The following is a 17,466-nucleotide window of genomic DNA, read 5'->3' on the forward strand; positions in this document are numbered from 1 at the left end:
TCCTCTGGGTGTTGTGGGATTGGGTGTGGAGCTAGCACCCAAAGTCTGCTCAGGGAACTGGCTCAGACCAGAAGGAACCTGTGCCTAGGGCCGAGCAGGGATTCCTTTGTCCCTGGATCCCCTGGGGTCCCAGTAACTCCCAGTGTTGGGGCAAATGTTGTGGCCTTCTCACCTGAGTCCATCTTCCTCTGAGTATTGTGGGATTGGGTACAGAGCTAGTGCCCAAGGTCTGTTCAGGGTACTGGCTCAGACCAGAAGGGACCTGTGCCACTGACCAGGCTAGGGTTCCTGCATCCCTGGATCCCTGGTAGTCCCAGTTACTCCCTGTTTGAAGCATGTCCCGACCCGCAGGACAGTCAACAGGGTCTCTGGAACTACCTAAAGAGGAAAGCGAGAGACAAGAGACACAGAGACGAACAGCAAGTCTGTATTCTGATCAAGCTGTCAAACTTTATTTTTTTACACACCACAATATAAAGGAAAGCAAGCAGGATGTAGGGAGGGAGTATAAGGGGGGAAACATTGTCTCTGGGGAACAGTCTCTCAGGGGGCAAGCACTGTCTCTAAACATTGTCTCTAGGAAATAGTCTCTCAGAAGTTTCTCTCAGAATCTCATGGCAAAGCTGGCTTGGGTTTCAAGGAAGCTGGCAAACTAAAATGATCACGAGGAGGTAAAGTGGAAAGAGATTGTTATAGTAACCTAACTGCAGGTGAGTTCTGTTTGTTCTAACCAACATAAGCTCTATATGTGCTGACCAACTTGATATTTGCAAACCTGAGAGCTAATATTTCTTCTTCCAAAGGCAGACTTGAACATGTAAGAGGGCTAGAAGGAGGAAGTTTTAAGATCTAAGTGAGAATCCTGGCAGAAACAAATTATTATAAATGTCTTTTAAAAGCTCACCTCCGTGGCAGAGGCAGTCTGAAAATGAAAGAATGGTAATTGACATACTGAGTGAGCAGAATCAAAAAATTAGCAGTATCCTCCATAATCAAATCTGAACCAAATAGCCTTTGAGTAAAAATTACATAAAAGGGTAAAGATTACTTATACTTCATATAAGTAAAAGGAAAAGGGAGCTGAAGGGGTTTGCAACCCCATAGGAAAAACAACATCAACCAACCAGACCCCCCCCCCAGAGCTCCCCGGGACTTAAACCACCAACCAAAGTGTACACATGGAGAAGGGACCCATGGCTCCAGCCGCATATGTAGCAGAGGATGGCATTGTCTGGCATTAATAGGAACAGAGGCCTTCAGTCCTGTGAAGGCTCGATGCCCTGGTGTAGGGGAATGCTGGGGGGTGGGGGGAATGCAGAAGTGAGTGGTGGGTGAACATCCTCAGAAGCAGGGGAGAGTGGATGATGGTGTTTGTAGAGGGGGAACCAGGAAAGGGGATAACATTTGAAATGCAAATACATAAAATATCTAATTAATGAAAAAACAAAATAAGTGAAATAACAGAACTCCTAGTTTTATAAACTGACAGTAAAAGAGTAGTTTGCTCCTGATTAAATAGTAATGAAGAAATTTAGACTGCAGACTAAAATTCAGTGAAGAAACTTCATTAAATTAGGCCATGCAGTTCTGAAGAGTACACAGTTTTCTCTGCAACCAATGGAATTTTCCCAAAATAGATCACTTTTTAGTCCATAAAGCAAGTCTTGAAAAATACAGAATAATTAAAAAATTCTTATTATTTATTAAATGATAGGATAATAAAACTAGAGATCAGTATCAAGAGAAACTACAAAAACCACTGATGTGTAAGAAGTACACCACTGAAGAAGTAATAGGAGAAACTTAATGTTATCTGTAATCAAATAAAAATGAAAGCCTATATTGTGAGAATACAGCAGATTGTTCTGTAAAATGTGTAACTGTTTTTGAGTATCCAGATGGAGCAAAGGTGTAGACTGTCTTTTTTTAATGATTTCTATTTTGTTTGCATAGGGACTGATAAGTATGGCCTCTATGCTGCTATCAGCTTTAATATCTGCTAACCCTTTATAAAGTATGAATTTGGAAATATTTCAGAAATGCATGAAAATTCAATTTTCTTCCAAAAACAGGTATATCAGTTGTGATAAGCAAAGTTTCTAATAAAATTTTATTATAATATAGAGCATTTAATAGAACTAGTATGATAATTATAAATATTTCAACTTTTCTGTTCTATTTTGCACATTCTTTTTAAATCTCTTTTTTTATTCAATTGTTTTAAACTTAATGACTTTACATCTGCTCATTGCCCCCCTCACAGTCACCCCTCCCACAATCCTTCCCCTATCCCCTTCTCCTCTGTGCAGGTGGGGTTCTCCCTAGGTATACCCTGACCCTGCACTTCAAGTGTCTGCAAGGCTAGACTCATCCTCTCCCACTGAGGCCAGACAAGACAGTGCCAGTAGAACAACATATTCCACATACAGGCAACATTTGGGATGGACGGACGGACGGACGGACGGACAGACAGACAGACAGACAGACAGACAGATAGACTGACTTTCTAGAATTACATGAAAATGAAGATACAACATACCCAATTTTGGCGGGACACAATGAAATCAGTGCTAAGAGGAAAGTCCATAGCATTTTGCTCACTTTTAGCCCAAGTTAATCAAATACTGTGTGAACTATCTTCACTTCATGTCAGTGAGATATAGTGGATCTGGTAGGGGCGTAGATACATGTGTAGTTACTCTGCAGGCCCCTGCCTAGATGTAGAAGGTGACCCCGTTGTGGTGCTGGTGTGCTGTCCAGGTTTACGTATGTTACTGTAGCTTATGAATTGTAGTCTGTCATCCAGGGCTTGCAGAAACCCGGAAGCAGGAAATGAAGGCAGAGACCATGGAGAGATGCTGCTTGCTGGCTTTTTATGACTTGTTCAGCCTGCTCTCACATATAGCCGAGGACCATGTGTTCCAGGGTCCTACAGTTTGCTGGTCATTACTCAAAGTGTTCCCATAGACATACCCACAGGCCAGCCAGTGTGACGGAGGCAGTTTCTCTTTGCAAGTCTTTCCAGGTGACTCCAGTCTGGGTCAGAGACTAACCAGCACAGATATATATTAAAGTCACATGAGTGGTATTATGAACATAGCAGAAGTCACACATTTAGCATCATGAAATTACCACTTAGCAGGCAGAGAGACAGGAGGATCTTGAATTCGAGTTTGAGGACAGCCTGGGCTATGTAATGAAACTATGAAAACATTTCCTCCCCCCCTAAAAACAAAAACCTTTTATAGTTAAGTACTTTATCATGTATATGTATGTGTGTAGGGCATGAGCTATGTAATGAGACTATGAAAAACATTTCCTACCCCGATAAACAAAAACCTTTTATAGATAAGTACCTTATATATACAAAAAAATATATAGACTATTAAAATTGTGTTTCCTACAAACTTGAATTCTATTTTAGCAAAAAGAAAATCACACTTGATTTGTATTGGTTTAGAGTACTCAAGTTTGGGCCATAATTTAAAAGCTTACTTTAAATTTTGGAAACAGCAAGGTAGGCCTTTCATATAATTGTGAAAATTTGAATATTACTAGTGGTATACTGTCAAGAAAACAGGTTCACCAAAGCATGACTCATAATTAGTAAAGCTATGCTTATTCTCAAATAAATAGAAGAGTAATTCTGAAGAACTCTCTAGTTGATTCTTTTTGTTTTAATATTTTGACAAAATAATCATACTGATTAGTTGATATACTTGTTAAATTACTAAGTAAAATGTTTGATACATGAAGTCTTTTAAGTGTAAATGTCTCAATTGTTAGGCTCATGCTACTAAATTTCCCGGGCTGTTGGTTACTTTACAAAGAAAAATTAATTTAGAATTTATACACCTTTGGGTGTATGCCAAATGTTTCCTTTGGGGATGTTGTGACAATGTCTGGTTCATCTTGCAAAATATTTGGTAATAGTGTATGAAAAGAGGACCTGTAACATCAAAAATCCTCATTTTTTTTCTCCCATGAGTACTATATAGCCTCTGCCTCTTACTTACTTTATGAATTCCTTGGTATCATATAGCCAAAGGCAATTTCTGGAATCCTGGGATAGGTCAATCACTTCTGGAAATTGGCAGTTACGGTGCCCTTACTTAGCTTTGTTAGGTAACTAATATTCTTATGAACAAACCCTTTTGCTTTTCCATTTTTTCCTCATCCTAATGTTTCACAGATACATTTATTTACGTTACGACTTGGCTTTATAGGACTGTGATGAAAAGCAAGGTCAAATCGATCGAGCCATTAGAGGGAAAAGAGCCGTGGAAGAAGAGCTGGAGAAGGTGAGAAGGACATGCCACCGCCTGAAGACAGCCGCAGGGCTCTGCACTGTTGCCTGCTCTGCTCACACTGGCCCTTGTGTACTCTTTGCACAGTGCTTACTCACATCCAACTAAGGCCTTGAAATGATCACTTCATCTACATCTGTTTCTTCTAAGAATACCCATTTTCTTTGAACTTTGTACTTCAAGATCTAACTTTTTTGAAGTATCTATTTACTGTTCTAGCCTCAGCCCAAAAGTAGTTTTCAAACCAAAAATCATAATATGCTATAAATTTTATCTTTAGTGTGTAAGTATGTGCTTGTGTATATAGATGTATACAGGTATATATGTGTGCATAGAGGCCAGAGGTTGACATTGGTTGTCTACCTCAGTCTTTCTCTGCCTTATTTTTTTAGTCTCCATGAAACTGTACCTCACCAGCTAGATAGTTGGCCAGCAACCCCAGAAATACATGAGTCTCTGTCACCCCAGAACTGGGATTACAGGCACATGCCTCCACACCCAGCTTTTATGTGTGTATCCAACAAGCAGTTTACTGACTGAGTTATTTCTCTGACCCAGATTTTTATCTTTTAAGAATAATTATGGGTCTGGGAAGATCAGTGGTTAGGAACACTGTCTTCCAGAGACTGGGGTTCAGTTCCCGTCACCCACATGGAGGCTCACAGGTATCTGTAACTCTAGTGTCCAGAGATCCAGTACCCTTGTTCTAGCCTCTGTAGGCATTCACAAGATACACAGCCCTACCTGCAGGCAAAACACTCATACACATAAGATAAAATATTTTAAAAGAATACAATAATTAGGTAAAATACTTACCTCAATGATATTTGAAGTAAAAACCTTAAAATTAGTTTCTTGCATGCTTTCTTATTAGCAGTAAATAGCCCACTGTTTTAAAGTGCTTTGGGAAAGAAAGGGCAACTGAATATTAGCATGTTTAAAGTGCTGTGTTACTAACTTGCATGGAAAGACTAAGTAAATCTAACATTAAAAATACCAAGCTGGGCAGTGGTGACACACACCTTTCTTTTTTTTTTTCTTTTTTCTTTTTCTTTTTGTATACATTTTTTTTATTCAATATATTTTTTATTTACATTTCAAGTGATTTCCCCTTTTCTGGCCCCTCACTCCCCCCGAAAGTCCCATAAGCCCTCTTCCCTGTTCCTGTTCTCCCATCCAACCCTTTCCACTTTCCTGTTCTGGTTTTGCCCTATACTGCTACACTGAGTCTTTCCAGAACCAGGGGCCACTCCTCCGTTCTTCTTGGACATCATTTGATGTGTGGATTATGTTTTGGGTATTCTAATTTTCTAGGCTAATATCCACTTATTATTGAGTGCATACCATGATTAATCTTTTGAGACTAGATTACCTCACTTAGTATAATGTTCTCCAGCTCCATCCATTTGCCTAAGAATTTCATGAATTCATTGTTTCTAATGACTGAATAGTACTCCATTGTGTATATATACCACATTTTTTGCATCCATTCTTCCGTTGAGGAATACCTGGGTTCTTTCCAGGTTCTGGCTATTATAAATAGGGCTGGTATGAACACAGTGGAGCACATATCCTTATTACCTGCTGGGGAATCTTCTGGGTATTAATCCCAGCACATGGGAGGCAGAGACAGGCGGATTTCTTGAGTTCGAGGCCAGCCTCGTCTACAGAGTGAGTTCTAGGACAGCCATTGCTACACAGAGACACCCTGTCTCGAAAAACAAAACAAACAAACAAAAAATTAGCAAGCAATAAAGTCGGGATCTGACTTTGAAAGGTGAACTCCATGGCAGTCAATGTATGTGACATACCCATGTTGTCAGAAATAATGTCAGCAGCAGTTACAAACAGCATAGAATATGGCTGCATTTGTGGAAATAAGCGTATGCACTTCTCTTTCAAGGTAGACATTTTTTGACTGTTAGCCTCCTAAGATTTATCCTTCCAGATTTTCTTCATATCATGTTGAGTATACATAAGGATGAATTTATTTTTAATTACATAAATTTTTTAACATTACATGACATAAGTTAAGAGACAGGTAATATTGGTGCAGTGTAAAACTTAGAAGCCACAGCAACCAGTTCTGCATTAACCACAGAGCAAGCAGCAAGCCAAGACCATAGACAGCATTTTGGGCTGCAGTGATACTCAGTGTGCCAACAAGGGATGCTGACTCAGTGCTAGTCCACCTCGGTGGGAAAAGCCATTGACAGGGCAGCTAGATGAACAGTTTGTCTGAAAATGTGACCTGGACCTCAGTACCTGCTGGGTAGTTAACCCTGTGCTATTCGAGGAAACCCAGTCTCAAACTGACTACCCCTGAGAACGGAAGCTCCCATTCCAGCCACTCTGTTGCCCAGGTAACCCAAAGCAGAGTTCTAGAACTTTCAGATTTACTAGTTACCCTACAACACACACCCTTACTTCTCAGTATTTCAGTAGAGACTTATCTTGAATATTCCCAAAATAATTGCTAGAATTTTTTTCTTTGATGCTTTAGGGTAAAACTCTGACCTTGTTTGTACATGGTTAACAAGGATTCTATTGCTGAGCTGCATATTCCCCTACCACCAGTTGTCTGTAAATTGACATTTAAAGCATTTTTAAAAGCCTCAGCAGCTGTTTTATATTTCTGTACTAGTTAAATACTTTACAATGAGCATGAATGATTTCATATTTTTCAACTGTCAGTTTATAGCATTTTATTTTGTAAATAAATCAATCTTAGGTGTGCTAAAATATCTAACAGTAGGCAGAGATGAGCACACATACACACATGACTATTTCTCAGCATTGTATTTTTATTGAGATAATTTCCTATAAGGTAATGCTTGTAAGCCTTCTCCTCAGATTTACCGCGAAGGCAAACAGGATGAAGGTGATTACAGAAAATTTGAAGAAATGCACCAAAGATGTCTTGCTGCAGAGCGTTCAAAAGATGATCTTCAGCTAAGACTCAAGAGTGCAGAAAATAGAATAAAACAACTTGAAATTAAGTAAGTTTTCTTTTGGCTTTCCTATGATAACATTTTAAGAATTCACATGGGTTCTGGTGAATTATTTACCTCTTTATAGAACTTACAAAAGCAACCAAATATGGATTTTTTTCATAATTTCTATTTTTATTAAGTTTTAAGTTGGTATACAAAGTAATGCATTTAGTGAGAGCATTTTCATACTCATAAATCATAGTACTATCTTATAATTTGTTTTCTTCCCACACTGCTCTCCTCCATGTCCCCTGTCTACCATGTGATTGATTCCCTTACCACCCACTAAACACTGTAGTTCGCTTTTCTGCTTTCATATCATAGGTGTTCTGTTACCCACACTGATATTTTTCCATCCCCAAGATATTCTCCTATCACCCTCAGAATTCTGTTTCCAACACACACACACACAGAGACAGACAGACAGACAGACAGAGACAAAGACAGACAGACTGAGATGACTGTATCTACAGGTAGGAATAATTGTCTTTCTGGGTTTGGCTGCTTGGCTTGGCACGATGATTTACAGGTGAATCTGATTCCCTTCTATGGATCATGCTTTCATCTTGCTGAGTAAAATGCTACTCTGTTTATGTACCACATCTTCATTGTCTGTGTGTGTGTTGATGAACAACTAGACTCATCTCATTTCCATCCTGGCTGTTGTGAGCAGAGATGAGGAGAATGTACTAGGATCTCTGTGGAATATTGATTTAGACTATGTGTATGTACATACATGTGCATGTATATGTCTCCAAGTTAGATTATATAGTAGTTTTTATTTTAATTAGGAGACCTCCAGTTGCTGATTTTCATAGTGGCTACACAAGTTCCTCATAACCTAGCCAACATTGGCTTTATTTTCTTAGGGTGTGATGGAAATCATAAAGCTATTTAATTTGCATTTCTCTGGTGGCTAAGGATGTTGAACATTTGTCCATATATTTCCTGGCCATTTGAGATCTGCCTATTTAGTTCATTAACCTACTTACTGATCAGATGATTAGTTTTATGTTATTTTGTGGGTTTGTTTGATTTTTCAAGTTCTTTTATGTATTCTAGATATTAGTTCTTTATTAGATGACATTCGGAAACCTAGAGTCCACTTATAGTTCATTTTACAGATGCTTTTTAATGTATAGTTTCTTATATCAATTCATAGTATTATTTTCTAAGCTAATATTGTGTTTTTCAGATGGTCTTTGCTGTCCCTATTTTTTGAGATATTTTCTGTATGTTCTCCTTGACAATTTTAGACATTAACATCTTCAGTTCACTTACAGTTGACTTTTGTACGAAGTGAGGCATAGGGACCTAGTTTCCTCTTACTACATGTGAATATTCAGTTTTCCCAGTGCCATTTATTGAAGGGGTTTTTATCTAAAGTATGTTTTTGAAACTTTTGTTAAAAATCGGGTAACTTCAGAAGTATGGGTGTATCTGAGTCCTCTATTTTTTTCATCTCCATGTCTATTTTTGTATGACTTAAATACTGTTTTTGTTTTGTGGCTGTACAATATAACATGAAATAAGATGCAGTGACACTTCAGCATTGTTCTTTGGTTTAGGATTACTTTAGTTATTCAACATCTGTGCTTCTTTTATTTTTAGGATTTTTTTTCTAATTCTGACAAGAAAGCCAGTAGAATTTTTATCGGTATACTTTAATATGTAGGTGACTTTAAAAGTAATTCATTTTTACTATATTAACTCTGTGAGCATGATAATATTTTTCTATCTTTTAGTGTCTTCAGTTTCTGCAGTTTTAAATTTTTCCATTGTAGAGGTCTTTAGCTTCTTTACTTAGCTGTATTATTACTGAAGGGTTGGTTGGTGTTGTTTTTATTACATTTTAGCCGTTGCCCAATCTCCCAGTCCCACACACACACACTATTCCTCATCCCACTCCTCCTCCCTCCTCTCCTCTCCCTGGGGCCTCAAGTCTCTCAAGTATTAGGCGCATCTTCTCCCACTGAGGCCAGACCAAGCAGCCATCTGCTATATGCGTGCCAGGAGCTTTACTGAAGCTTTTTTAAAGGGATTGTTTCCCTTCCACTTTTCTCAGTGTTGGATGTTGATATATTTAAAAAGCTGCTGGTTTCTTAGGTTGGTTTTTATATTCTAATGTTTTGTTGTTTTGTTGTGTTTATCATCCTTTGTGTTGAGTTGTTAGTGTTCCTTTGTATAAGATCAAATGTCTGCAAATAGAAATAACTTGCCCCTTTCTTTTATCCCTTTATTACTTTCTCTTGTATTATTGCTCTAGTTAAGGCTACAGCCATTACATTGAATAAGAGTGGAGAGAGCTGACACCTTGTCTCGTTCCTGATTTTCAAGGAAATTGGTGAACCCTTTTTCCATTTACTATAATGTGCCTATTTTATCATAGGCAGCTTTTATTATGTTGAGGTATGAGCCTTGAATTCCTGCTTTCTTTTGGTATTTATCATCTAGTAATGTTGAACTTTGTTAAATTCCTTTTCTGTGTCTATTGAGATGATTACATTATTTGTTTTCAAAACTGAGTTCAGATATTTTTTTCTTTGTAGTGTTGGGAAAAATATTCTGTAGATACTTATTTAGCATATTTGATCTCTGATATGATATAGTTGATATGTCTTCCTCCATTTTTGTCTTGATGACCTGTCTGTTGATCATCATTAAAGCCACCTGTTTTTATGCTGGACTCAGTCTGTGCCTTTATATAATCCAGTAGTTTTATAAAACTAGGTGAGCCGACTTCAGAGCACATGTGTAGAATTATCATCTCTTCCTAATGGATCATAGTCTTAATTAACGTGATAATTAATGTGAAGTGACGGTCTTTATTTTTCTGACTAATTTTAATTTGACATGTACTTTGTCAGATAGTGGAATAATTGTACCTGTGTGCTTCCTAGCTCCATGTGATTGAAATGTCTTTTTCCATTTTTTTATCCTAAGGTTCATTTGTCTTTGCCAATGAGGTACATATTTCTTTTTTTTTATTCGATATATTTTTTATTTACATTTCAAACGATTTCCACTTTTCTGGACCCCCACTCCCCGAAAGTCCCATCAGCCCCCATCCCTCCCCCTGTTTTCCCACCCAACACTTCCCACTTCCCTGTTCTGGTTTTGCCCTATACTGCTTCCCTGAGTCTTTCCAGAACCAGGGGCCACTCCTCCGTTCTTCTTGTACCTCATTTGATGTGTGGATTATGGTTTGGGTATTCCAGTTTTCTAGGTTAACACCCACTTATTAGTGAGTGCATACCATGATTCATCTTTTGAGTCTGGGTTATCTCACTTAGTATGATGTTCTCTAGCTCCATCCATTTGCCTAAGAATTTCATGAATTCATTGTTTGTAATGGTTGAATAGTACTCCATTGTGTATATATACCACATTTTTTGCATTCACTCTTCTGTTGAGGGATATCTGGGTTCTTTTCAGCTTCTGGCTATTATAAATAGGGCTGCTATGAACATAGTGGAACATGTATCCTTATTACATGCTGGGGAATCTTCTGGGTATATGCCCAGGAGTGGTATAGCAGGATCTTCTGGAAGTGAGGTGCCCAGTTTTCGGAGGAACCGCCAGACTGATTTCCAGAGTGGTTGTACCAATTTGCAACCCCACCAGCAGTGGAGGAGTGTTCCTCTTTCTCCACATCCTCACCAACACCTACTGTCTCCTGAGTTTTTAATCTTAGCCATTCTGACTAGTGTAAGGTGAAATCTCAGGGTTGTTTTGATTTGCATTTCCCTAATGACTAATGAAGTTGAGCATTTTTTAAGATGCTTCTCCGCCATCCGACGTTCTTCAGGTGAAAATTCTTTGTTTAACTCTGTACTCCATTTTTTAATGGGGTTATTTGGTTTTCTGGAGTCTAACTTCTCGAGTTCTTTATATATATTGGATATTAGCCCTCTATCTGATGTAGGATTGGTGAAGATCTTTTCCCAATTTGTTGGTTGCCGATTTGCTCTTTTGATGGTGTCCTTTGCCTTACAGAAACTTTGTAATTTTATGAGGTCCCATTTGTCAATTCTTGATCTTAGAGCATAAGCTATTGGTGTTCTCTTCAGGAACTTTCCCCCTGTACAGATGTCCTCAAGGGTCTTCCCCAGTTTCTTTTCTATTAGCTTCAGAGTGTCTGGCTTTATGTGGAGGTCCTTGACCCATTTGGAGTTGAGCTTAGTACAAGGAGACAAGGATAGATCAATTCGTATTCTTCTGCATGCTGACCTCCAGTTGACCCAGCACCCTTTGTTGAAAAGGCTATCTTTTTTCCATTGGATGTTTTCAGCCCCTTTGTCGAGGATCAAGTGGGCATAGGTGTGTGGGTTCATTTCTGGATCTTCAATCCTGTTCCATTGATCTGCCTGTCTGTCACTGTACCAATGCCAGGCAGTTTTTAACACTATTGCTCTGTAGTATTGCTTGAGGTCCGGGATACTGATACCCCCAGAAATTTCTTTTATTGTTGAGAATAGTTTTAGCTATCCTGGGTTTTTTGTTATTCCAGAAATTTGAGGATTGCTCTTTCTAACTCCAATGACAGTCAGCTGTTGTGTTTTCCTATGGTCCTGACATTAAGTAAAACTTTGATTAGGAGTTACTACATCTGTTTGCTCCCAGCTTCATATTGTTCTATTGCTATAACACTTCACAATGTTAGGAAAATCCCAAAATATCTCACATTGGTTTTCCAAACAAATAATGCAGGTCACTTTGTCCATCCTTATTTAAAATTGTTAAATTAAATACATTTACTTGGTATTGCATGTTTTTGAAACCACGTTAGTATAAAGTAAAATGAGGGTTGTAGGTCTATTTAGTGTGTTCTGAGTCCCCAGCACCATGCTAAAGTGACAAGAAATGACGCAGAATAAAGAAAACAGAAGTCTACATTGTCAAGTATGCACATCTTTATCTTTTGTGTTCTGTTTCATTTTTTTAAAACAAAAACAGTTCCTCAGAAGAGATATCACGTTCCCATGAAATGATCCAAAAACTTCAAACTGTACTGGAGTCTGAGAGGGAGAACTGTGGCTTTGTCAGCGAGCAAAGACTGAAGCTTCAGCAAGAAAATGAGCAACTACAGAAGGAAACTGAGGATTTGAGAAAAGTTGCTCTGGAGGCCAAAAAACAAGCGAAATTAAAGGTATTTTCAAAATAAGTTAAATGTGTTCTTAGGAAAATCAAGGTATAGAGAATATTCATTGGAATCCTAGCTAAACATTTTCAGACTTTGTGTTTGTCTGTGTGCATGTATATGTGTGTATTTTCTTTACCCATCAGTAGATGGACACCTAGACTGACACAACAAAACTAATTAAAAGTGTATATAACGGTTCTTAACCAATCAATAATTAAATTTATTAGTAAGGAGAAAACATAGAAGATCAGATGTCTTATTTTGGATATTCCAAAAATATGCTCAACTTTATATTTTTGAGGAAAAGTAAATTAAAACTAGAATGAGATAATGCTAAACAACTTCCAAAAATGACTGAAATTCAAGACTGGCAATATCAAGGACCTGGGTTTTGAATACAGTACTAGTAGTAACCTCAAGTAAAACAGTTATTATTTAGCAAAATCTTGGAAAACTGTGTATACATACATACTATGTCAAATAACCCTACCTATATACCCCATAAATACAACTTTTGTGATCAAAAAACATGTCTAGAAATGATTATAGAAGTTTTAACCAAAATATTGACAATTTAAATGGTCACCAACATTTGATTATATAAATAGGGATACATTCATGTAGTAGAATAAACACAACAGTGCAAACCAGTGTATGTCTTAAGCAGTGCTGGCTGCATCTCAAAGACATAAGGCAAAAGAAGCCACGCATATCAAAGCCTTAAAACCTATTATTCCATTATCTGAAAGTGAAGGATAGGTATAGTTGCTCATAAGGAATGATCAGAAGAGTAGCTCTTGTTTAGGTAAGTGAATTCTAAAGGCAGGGCACTAGAGGATTCTTCTTGAGTTACCTAAATATGGGCAATTAGTTTATCACGTTGGTATACAGCAAAAATTGAACTTTGTACTTAAAACTTACATACATACACAGAAAAGCAGAAGGATGATGGGTTTCAGGCTAACCTGATTACATGAACAAACAGTATAGTCCAGGTCTTGGTCAGGGTTATTATATAGCAAGATCCTAACTAAGAAAAGCAAGAAGAAAGAAAAATTTTACACCCTTCTCCTAGGTCAGCAATCCTCAACCTGTGGGTCACAACCCAACTAAGGATTTCAAATCAGATATTCAAATTACAATTCATAACTAAAAAATTACAGTTATGAAGTAGCAATGAAGTAATTTATAGTTGTGGGTCACTACAACATAAAGAACTGTATTAAAAAGAGTCACACCAATAGGAAGGTTGAGAATCATTGTTCTAGGTAAAGACAAACCTTGATAGACAAGAGTTATGTAAGATACATAAGTTGCTCTTAAAACTGGAAGATGGGGGCAGGAGTACATTGTAAACTTTGGTATATGCTTTAGGAAAGTTCCCACACTAAATATTTTCATATGTTTTAAAGACTACTTTCATATTATAAAATTAATTCCACTTGGAAGCTATGAGTAGGCAAGTATGAGTACAGGTAAGTACTTAATAGGTGAAATAAAACTTTCTTACAAAACAGAAAAAGGAGAAAATTAACAGTAGTAGATTTAATTGCATAAAATATTTAACACTAGTTTTAATTTTAAAACAGTATCTAAAGAGTTCACAAAGTTAGGAAAAATAAGAACTGAAAAGCACTATTAACTTCTGCTGAGTTGCAGTACCAGTAACTATGCAGCTAATCTCACAAATAGTACAATATTATGGTCTAAACTTGAATCGTAAGAGGTAACCCAAATATTTTAATATTAATAATTTATTTCAACAGCATTATAATAACAAATCAGAAACTGCCATGCACTAATATTTCTGTCCTAAGTTTAAGTACATATGAAGCAATTCTTTCTATGTTGTAATTGTAGCCTTAGAATTCACAAATCAAACAGTTGTGTAAAACATTATTTCTGAGCTTGTATTAATAACATCTGACATTTTATTTGTTTACTGTTTGAACAAGCTTAATTAAGAATTTCAGATCAAATGACAAGAGTCTTACCATAATGAATGGTAAAGACAGGATATTTGTTTTATTGTTGTTTAGTGTTTTTGAAATGGTAAGATTAAGTTTCTTACTTACTATATTTTGAATACTAATTTAGATAGATTTCACAAAGTACTCAAAGCCAAACTAGCCATCTCTCTCTCTCTAATGACATAACTTTTAAATACCATACAATAGGTGTTCTCTACACTTATCTCTTTAGCATAGTAAAGAAGACAGCTCACCTTGCAGCCTTTCTCCTCCACATTTTTCAATAATCACAGAACAAGGAAAAGTATTCTAGATCCAATCTGTTTGTACAAGAAAGATGGTTCATTATATACAGGGATGCTTTACATCATTAGAACTGAAATTCTTCCTCAACTCTAATTAAGAAAGCTGTCTAAGGAATTTTAACTGAATTTGTTTTTATGTTTATTCTGCATTAAAATGTTTTACTATAATATAGATTCTTATAAATATAAGGCAAAAAAAAGAAAAAAGAAAAGAAAAAATAAACTGGGCAGTAGTGGCATGCGCCTTTAATCCCAGTACTTGGAAGGCAGAGGAAGGTGGATTTCTTTCTAGGCCAGCCTAGTCTACAAAGTGAGTTCCAGGACAGCCAGGACTATACAGAGAAACCATGTCTCAAAAAAAAAAAAAAAAAAAAAAAACAAACAACAACAAAAGAACAAAAAACAAAAACAAAAAAAAATAAATATACGGCAATTCTACATAAGGTTCTAAAAGTAATTATTTCTGAAATATGGCATTGCTTATACCCAAACTGACAAAACTCTTTTATTTTATCTCACTTTATTTTACAAAGCACTGTGAAAAGCAATTTGAAAAGTCTTTCACCCCCTCTCCCTCTCCCTCCCCCCTCTCCTCTCTCTCTCTCTCTCTCTCCTCTCTCTCTCTCTCTCTCTCTCTCTCTGTCTCTCTCTCTCTCTCTCTCTCTCTCTCTCTCGTGTGTGTGTGTGTGTGTGTGTGAGTGTGTGTGTGTGTGTGTACTAGAGTAGGGTAATGATCTACACATTCTACACCCTCCCTAATATAAACAATAAAAAAACACATACATCCATTGTAAAACTGTAAAAAATAAAATTTTTATAATGATTTTAGTAAAACTCTAGTAGTTACCAAAATCATGACTACTTGTGGATTCTGTCACTAAGAAGCGAGAGTCGCTTGTGACACCACAGCCCTTTCCCACTGGCCTTTTATGATGATGAGAGCGTGTTGCAGATTCACAGTCCAGTCAGTTCTGTTTTCACTAAATTCTTCAGATTAGGTTTTCATTTAAGTGTAACTCCTCCCTGGAGGCCTCTGCCACCAAGAGGACTCTAAGTCTCAGAAGCACAGCGGATGGCTCCTTTTGCACAGGACACTGGCTGCCATGGCTCCTAGATCGCTGAGGGGAAGTGACTGTTCCTTTTACTCCTTAGGTCAGTACAATGGAGCATCAGTTCTCAATAAAGGAGCATGGGTTTGAAGTTCAGCTGAGAGAGATGGAGGACAGTAATCGGAACTCCATTGTTGAACTGAGGCATCTTTTGGCAGCTCAGCAAAAGACGGCCAATAGGTGGAAAGAAGAAACCAAGAAACTTACTGAAAGTGCAGAAATGAGGATCAGCAGTCTAAAGTAGGTCCACTGTCAGTTGTTGCTTGGTAACTTTTTTTACAGACCAGCAATACAAAGTAAGTCCACTATTAATAATTGTTTAACAAGTGATACTTTATAGAAGAAATGGTTTAAACCTGTAGATTATATTCTGCTCTGTTTATTTTTACTGTATGATCATGGCAAATGGATGATTGCTCACACGGTGAAGTACTAGCAAACATAGAGATCTGAATTTGATCCCCAAAACCCGCATTAAAAGCAATAGTTATGGTGTCATTTACTTGTAATGGCAGGTAAAATGGTCTACTTACTTATTTCCTAATCAGTAACAGAGTCTGCCTCAAAAACAAAAGTAGATAACACCCATAGTTGTACACACAGACAAACACATGTAAACATGCACATACATACATCAAAAGAGTATAAGTCTGGATGTTATATTTTATTCGGAAAATAATTATGGAAGTACTATAAAATATTAAGTATGGGTCACGGAGATGGCTCAGTGGCCAGAGAGCATCATCATAAAGACCCAAGTTCAGATCCTCAGCATTTGAGTAAACGCTAAGCATTGTGCTGTGCACTAGCACTGAGAAGAGGAGGGCCCTAGGGCCTGATCTCTAGAAAGCCTAGCTAAGTCAGGAAGCTCCAGCTTCACTGAGACATGCAGAATAAGTGAGGAAGACACATACATACACACAGAAGTATACATGTATACACCACATACATACACACCGAAAACAGAAAATTTGGCACTTTAAAGCAAAATAAATACCTTGTGTTTACTAATTTAGTGAGTATTCCACATGATATCATATTTTGGGGAGGACACAGAAGCATAAACTCTTTTTTTTCATTTTAATATTTTTATTTTCTATATTCTTTGTTTACATTCCAAATGATTTCCCTTTTCCCAGATCCCCCCTCCCCATATGTCCCATAAACCCTTACATGCAACATTTAGACTCCCATTTGATCTATAAAGCCTGAAATGTCTCTTCTCTGACCCTTTAAGAATGGGCCAGCAGGGTGAGATTGAAAGATGGTACAACCACTATGGAAATCAGTCTGGCGTTTCCTCAGAAAATGGACATGACACTTCTGGAGGACCCTGTTATACCTCTCCTGGGCATATACCCAGAGGATTCCCCAGCATGCAGTAAAGGCACATGCTCCACTATGTTCATAGTAGCCTTATTTATAATAGAAGCTGGAAAGAACCCAGATGTCCCTCAGTAGAGGAATGGATACAGAAAATGTGGTATATTTGCACAATGGAATACTACTGAACAATTAAAAACAATGACTTCATGAAATTTTTAGGCAAATGGTTGGAACTGGAAAATATCATCCTAAGTGAGGTAACTCAATCACAAAAGAATACACATGGAATGCAATCACTGATAAGTGGATATTA

At 37.3% G+C, this 17,466-nt stretch overlaps 1 protein-coding gene across 5 annotated transcripts in view; it reads left to right on the plus strand.

Annotated features, from left to right (window-relative positions):
* Sclt1 (sodium channel and clathrin linker 1) overlaps positions 1-17,466 on the plus strand; it is a 132,569-nt gene that overhangs the window by 88,915 nt on the left and 26,188 nt on the right. For 4 of the 5 annotated variants that reach the window (XM_052180563.1, XM_052180564.1, XM_052180568.1 and 1 more), the window contains 4 exons: positions 4,227-4,301; positions 7,161-7,306; positions 12,257-12,449; positions 15,871-16,067. In XM_052180563.1, coding sequence (XP_052036523.1) covers positions 4,227-4,301; positions 7,161-7,306; positions 12,257-12,449; positions 15,871-16,067 — 611 coding nt within the window. The remainder of the gene's footprint in view (positions 1-4,226; positions 4,302-7,160; positions 7,307-12,256; positions 12,450-15,870; positions 16,068-17,466) is intronic. The other variant, XM_052180567.1, reaches the window with a different exon arrangement.

Source organism: Apodemus sylvaticus, chromosome 4 (assembly GCF_947179515.1).
Source record: "Apodemus sylvaticus chromosome 4, mApoSyl1.1, whole genome shotgun sequence".
NCBI lineage: Eukaryota > Metazoa > Chordata > Mammalia > Rodentia > Muridae > Apodemus > Apodemus sylvaticus.